General features: G+C 34.7%; 1 protein-coding gene across 1 annotated transcript; it reads right to left on the bottom strand.

Annotated features, from left to right (window-relative positions):
• Window positions 1-948: 948 nt before the first annotated feature.
• Window positions 949-3,695, bottom strand: LOC127719137 (tereporin-Ca1-like; the record flags this gene model as incomplete). The annotated part of the gene is made up of 2 exons (XM_052225160.1): window positions 949-1,548; window positions 3,435-3,695. Coding segments are annotated over 2 exons (666 nt in total), but the record flags the coding sequence as incomplete, so codon positions are not given.
• Between the last annotated feature and the right edge of the window lie 3,496 nt (window positions 3,696-7,191).

Raw genomic sequence — 7,191 nt, 5'->3', positions numbered from 1 at the left:
CACACCTTAATCGTGAGCGGGAAGATTCGTTTAGAATAAAATTAATCACGCATACACAAATATGGTTCTTCTACAATACCAGAGCAATTCACCAAAAACAAAAGTGTAAACTTAAAACAGCTTTGTTGAAGTTTTCTCACTAAAAGAGGGTCGAAAGATACCAGAGGGACAGTCATAGATCGAAAATAAACTGACAACGCCATGGCTAAAAAATAAAAATACAAACAAACAAATAATAGTACACAAGACACAACATAGAAAATTAAAGACTAAGTAACACGAACCCCATCAAAAACTGGGGGTGATATCAGGTGCTCCGAAAGGATAAGAAAATCCTGCTCCACATGTGTATCCAACAAACCTTATATATAAAGACAAGAGGATATAGTATGATTGCCAATAAGACAACTCTCCACAAGAGACCAAATGACACAAAAATTAACAATTTTAGGTGACCATACGGCCTTCAACAATGAGCAAAGCCCATACCGCATAGTCAGCTTTGAAAGGCCCCGAAATGACACATATAAAACAAATCAAACGAGAAAAATTTACGGCATAATTAATGTAAAACAAAGGAACGAAAAACAAAAATGTAACACAGCAACAAACAATAACCAATGAACTACAGGCTCCTGACTTGGGTCGGGGACGTACATACATAATGCAGCGGGGTTAAACATGTTACCAGGATATCAACCCTCGCCTAACCTGGTACAGTGGTGTAACAGTACAACATAGGAACGGCCTATCAAAATCAGTTGAACGAGGTGAACGAGGCTTAACTCATCAGATGGATACACATAGAAATACATTTAACACTACACAGATTGGACATGGCCGGATACTTGAAATCCCAACAACAAAAAGAAACTAAGTACAGATCGGAGAGTACTCGCAGTTACTGGCAGCTACTTCAAAGCCAATAACAACTAATAAACAAATTCATGCATCTAACACTGTTTTTATGTTCACTTTGCCCTGGGGGTGTTATTTGGCGTATTACATGTATTAAAAAGTTGACAAGCATCCAACAGTATTTCTACAATTCAATAATTTAAAAATTTAGTATTTGAACAATCAATAGTTTTTACAAGTACAAGAAACAATCGATAAAAAATCGACAATTGTACAGTATTGAAGCTACCCAACAATAGGTACTTTCTCAACCTGCACTTTCAATGAGTCTGCAAGATCATTTAACTCAAATGGTCGTACGATGATGCGAGCTTTAGCTTTATGGCTGGTCCCCATAATGCCAGTGACTTCAAATTGGCTGTCCTTAATAGATATTGTTTTAGTATGTAAGTAATATTCTCCACGTCGGAAATTTAAACCAGAGCCGCTTGTCCCAGACTCCATTTGTTGGAACCAGTCTTTATGTTGTGTAACCCCTTTATCTGTTAGCCCGACGCCTAGTTCGTTGATGTGTAAATCAAAACTGTATGGACAACTCCACATGACGACTGCTCTCTTACTAGTAGACGATATTAACCAGGATGCTGTTCCGTATGTACCTGTAGCGGTATTCCCGGTTTTGTGTGCTACCTGCAAATAAAAAATAAAATGTAATGTATATTTCTATTTGTCTCATTGTCGCAAACTTTCTTTTGAAATATTAAATACCATAAAGATTAGAATTTAATGGAATCGATATAAAATTGATACCAGGTGGTACGACATGGTAAGATAAAAAACTCTAAATGTTAATGTAATAAAACGATCAATGCGAAATTCAACATAAATGAACAAGTCTATGTAGAATCATTTCTTTTTATCGGATTTTATTTTCAGTCATTATCTTACCATCGATTGCAATATAGCATGTCTGTCGCGTGGGTCAGTACTTACACAAGAAAATATTTACTTTGAAAAATTACTAAGAAGATCTTTTTTTTGGCTAAGCCTTTATAAATGGTTTTCATATTTAGATGAACAATTAAACATTTTGTGTTTACTGTTGTTTTCTAATGTTTTGCTGTTAAGTACGCTACTGTTACATGTGTTATAAACATGATATACCAGTCGCATTATTTGTGACTGACTAAAATTATGAACCTGCAATTCAGTAGGTGTCGTGTTTGCTGAATGTAATATTTGTTTTTCGTCCATTGTTTAGAACTTTAGTTTTCTTGTTTGAATTTGTTTACATTGTTTGTATGTCAGAGACTGCGATAGCTGATTATACGTTATGTACTTTATTCTTTTTTGAAGGCCATACAGTGATTTATTGGTGTTTTCTGGTGGATAGTCACCCCATCGACAATCATATATATATTTTTTGCACCTCATGTTTGTGGTTTACCATCTTTGCCGCAAATTTATTGTTTTCTGTTTGATATTACATTAATATAAAGATCCATTTTGTTACATCTTCTGATCAAATTATTTGTCAATTGTCAATGGCAGTCAGCAGGGTTTGAGAACATCAGTTGTTCGACCTGTTAGTCAAATGCGTTTTGTTAAAATATATTTGTTCACACTATTTGTCTTTTAAAAATGTTGTTTGTGCTGTATTTGAACCTCTCTACAACGAAATTTGTTACATGCACACGTATAAAAAATGCGGTTTTTATCCAACGCAATCATAGGTTTGAACGTTGTTTTCAATTTAGACTTGTTTATATTTATTTCGTTTGGGCTTGTATTATATTTCCCTCCGGTTTATATAATCCGTTCATCCTATTTTGACTCTTTAAAATTTAAGAGTCTATCCTAAATTGAGGTAAATTTAATGGCCTTCCGAATACTTTTCGATCCCTAACATCACTAAAGAGACATTAATTGTCGAAATCCGGATATGGTGTAAAAAATTTAGCACCTCATGTTGTGATCAATTTATTCGGAAATCGCCAATAGCAGTCAGCAGGGTTTAAGAACATCAGTTGTTCGACCTGTTAGTCAAAGGCGTTTTGTTAAAATAAATTTTTTCACTCTTTTGGTCTTTTGCACGTATAAAAATTGCGGTTTTTATCCAACGCAATCATAGGTTTGAACGTAGTTTTCAATTTAGACTTGTTTATATATATATATATACATGTGGTATGATTGAGCATGAGACAACTCTCCACAAGAGACCAAAATGACACTGAAATTAACAGCTATAGGTCAGCGTTAGGCCTTTAACAATCAGCAAAGCCCATACTGTATAGTCATTGACGGGGTTTAACATATTAGCGGGATTTCAATCCTCCCTCTAACCTTGGACAGTGGCGTAACAGTACAACATAAGATAAACTATCCAAATCATTTGAAATTTTTTTTGTCATTTGGTCTCTTGTGGTGAGTTGTCTCATAGGCAATTATACCACATCTTCTTTTTTATATTAACTTATCAGATGAAGACAAATAGAAATACATATGACAAAAACACATCTTCCTGTGTTAATAGTATATGGAAACGCTTAAACCGGTCATGAGAGTCTGCTACTTACGAACTGCTCCCTTTGTCCTGGTCTCACTACCACCGGTGGAGCTTGAATAATGCCACCATTGATGTATGATTCGGGGTAAATCAAAGGGTATTTGGTCCAGTTTTCTACTTCTACCGTACAGGCAACACTATAACCGGAACCACCTAAAAGTCCATTAAGTACACTTGCACCAGAAGTGACAGCACTGGCAGCCGATCCAGCCGCCGCTATAGCAGCTGCCCAGTCTATTAAACCAGTCACTCTGGCAAATAGCCCTGAAAGTTAGAAATATCTAATTGTGTTCAAAGTAATATATAACTGTTTTCAAAGAATTTTGAAAATAGGACTTTGTGAACGGATTTAAATTTTATAAATCACTAGTACGTTTATGCCAATCATTTTCTTGACTTAGAAATAACACAGATTTTAGATTCACGTTAATGCATAACAACTTTAATTTCAAGATTATAGCTATCACAAATGCCTAACAATCATCAGCAAACCTCGGCAAATTCCGCTTCCGTTCATCTAAGATCTGCCAAATGAAAAGCATAGGATTTTTAAGAGTTTTCTTCCTTATCAATGTTGTAACAAACTCCTCAAGGATAGAGCAATAACTAAAGATTTCGACAATTGTTGGTCCTCAATGCTCTTCAACTTCGTACTTTATTTGGTTTTTTTTTCAACTTTTTTTTATACGAGCGTCACTGATGGCACAAATACAAAATTTTAGTTCTGGTATCTTTGACGAGTTTATGTATCAATTCAATCCGTCTGAATAGCTTTTCTGAATTTACCGGCACCTTCAACTACGGAAAACTTATTTTCAAATTTTGCTGTTGTTCCTGTCTGTGGGTCATAAAAAAGATTTTCTACAAATTTAAAAGAAAGTTTAACAAAGGAAAAGATTTCTAAAAATGTTTCTTAACAACAGACTGAACCTGGTATACAAATATGTACATAAAAGCATAAGACTGCCCAAACATTTTCAATGCAAATATTGACAAAAAAAATGAGTGCACGTACATACCAGTAAGACAACATAGTAGAAGGTCAACTCTCATGTTTGTGGACGTTATGATTAAGTTTAAGTGGCATATGTTGATAACCTTTTGCTCTAGACCTGTTCTTACTATGTTGATAACCTTTTGCTCCAGACCTGTTCTTACTATGTTGATAACCTTTTGCTCCAGACCTGTTCTTACTATGTTGATAACCTTTTGCTCCAGACCTGTTCTTACTATGTTGATTAACTATTTGATTTATCCTGGTAGATTACAAGCAAAGGTTATACGGTTAATGTGTGCAGGTGACATATGCATGAATTTAAATATTATTATCAAATGAAAAGTATGGAATGGACAAAAGGACAACAGCAAGAATAAAATAGTCGTACCAATAAAAGATCATGTCCAATTGTGGACTGTTGTTGATCCATATAAACTACCCAGTAACATATGTGCAACGTTCATCATTTCAATAATAACACTTTTTTAAATGACCAATAATTTAAGTTTTCAAGGACATACAATTGCAAATTTCGATGTTAATAAACTGAAAATAAAATGAAAGTATAAAACCCTACCGTTCTTCACTGCACGATACATCAATATGATTCTTTGGTGTTTGCTTTACGCCGCATGAGCGCAAAAAGTCTATATCGCGGCGAGAGCTAATTCGAATATTTTGAAAATTTAATACATCAAGATGAGACTGACTACCAATCGAGTAAGAGTTCAGGTTCGAATAGAGCGATAGTTGAAATTCAAATAAAGGTTTTGAGTAAATCAAGAATCAAGTCAAGTTGGACCCTAAGTTCGACAAGTAATATAATGTGTACTTCCCAGAGCAACTTGACAGGTGCCACTAGTGTATCAGGATCATCTTACCCGTCCGTAGCATTTCATGCATCCTAGTTTTTTTTTTATTATTTTGTTCCACAATCTTTTATTGTCTACGTAGTGTTTTGTGGAAATCATTTCTCTGTAAGTCGTCTTTCGGTATTTTGCTATGGCTTTGTCAGTTTTTCATCGGTGAAATCTGCAAGACGACCAAGTACACCATTTAAGAGATTACTGTATCGTATTTGAAGCTTTGCGGACGTCCATCGGTAGTTTTACTGTCGCACATTTAGTTTACCTGGCGACGCGTAGCTGAGACAGGTAAACGGGTATTTGCGACATTAAAACTACCCATGGACGTCCGCAAAGCTTCAAATACGATACAGTTATCTCTTTTATAATGCAAAACAAATTCGTAATTAAATTTCAATCATGATTTCAGTGTTAAATTTTCATTAAAGAAATTCTGCGAAAAGATGTTATCTTCTTTGGTCCCTTTAGGTGCAACATGTGAGTTATTTTGCTCATTATTGTAGAAATTACATGTCAATACATTCCGCAATTCAAAATGTCGGCTTCCTTAGTTACAGACAAGGAGATAGAGAATTTTACGCTTACTGTCATCCAATCAGAACCATTGATACAAAATAATTGCACTAGAAACAGTCTTCCATACACAAAACACAACTAAACATTTGCTAATATTACTCCATAGTACTTCATAGTACTTGAGAAACGGAGAAACAAATCAATCCAATAAAACTAAAGATTGACTTTTGAACCATAAAAAGTAGGTAAAAGTCAGCTGAGCCCTTCAACAGACAAGTACAGCGTACAGTCATTACATGCACTAAATGCAGTTGGCCTATTACTCATAATATGAAAACAAGAGCCGAAAAGATGAAATGTGTCGCCTGTTTTACTTACCATGAATGATTGTATGTTGATAGTACTAACGATAAAGTGTTATATGTATCATTTAAACTAAACATTATCAAGTATCCATGGAAATGAGGTCAAGGTCAGATAAACCAAGTCAGACATAAACATATACTTTTTAACTATTTCATACACCATTAATGACCAGTTACTCATAGTATAAAAGAAACCGACCAAACCGAAAATTTTTAATATTAATTAATGCACCATGAACTTGATGTTAAGGTCAAAGGATCCCTGTCAGACAGACATGTACACATAATTATCATTCCACAGACCAAATATAGTTGACCTATTGGTTATAGAATTTAAGAAGAGGACATAACTACTTGCATGCAACACTGATCAATGAAAAAAATGAAAATCGTCAAAAATATCGAACTGGACCTCCATTTTAGATCAGTCACAACATATTACAGTTTGACAAAAATGCACACGCTGAAATGGCTCACCTGCTCTATTAACCATGATTGATTTTATGTTGACAGTTGTAAAGGTCAACGTTTACTACATGTATCACATAAACTTAACGTTGACAATGAACCCATGAAAATGAGGCCAAAGTCAGAGAAACTAAGCCTGACAGACATTTAAACCTTGTGATCATTTCTTACACAAATTAAAGAACCTTTCTGAGCATGCTCACATACCCACCACCCCTACATTGTCACTGGACAAACAAAATCTCACCATATGTGGATATGCTCATTAACATATTATGTCCTCATAAAATACAAAGTTTCATGAAATTCTGTTGTGTGGTTTTAGAGGAGTTGCGATTACAAACTGTTGCAGTAGTATATTTAGGCCAAAATTCTAACTTCAAAGGTCATATATAACTCCTAGAAAAAAAATCATAATTTCCTGTCCATATACATATCTACATAGAATGTCCTTATTATCTACAAACTTTCAAGAAATTCGGTTTCAGAGGAGTTGCGTTCACAAACTGTTGCAGTAGTATATATTGAGGCAAAATAGTTCAAAGGGGTGTTACT

This window comes from Mytilus californianus, unplaced genomic scaffold (genome assembly GCF_021869535.1).
Source record: "Mytilus californianus isolate M0D057914Y unplaced genomic scaffold, xbMytCali1.0.p SCAF_10, whole genome shotgun sequence".
Taxonomy (NCBI): domain Eukaryota; kingdom Metazoa; phylum Mollusca; class Bivalvia; order Mytilida; family Mytilidae; genus Mytilus; species Mytilus californianus.
This window is presented reverse-complemented; position numbering and strand designations above follow the sequence as displayed.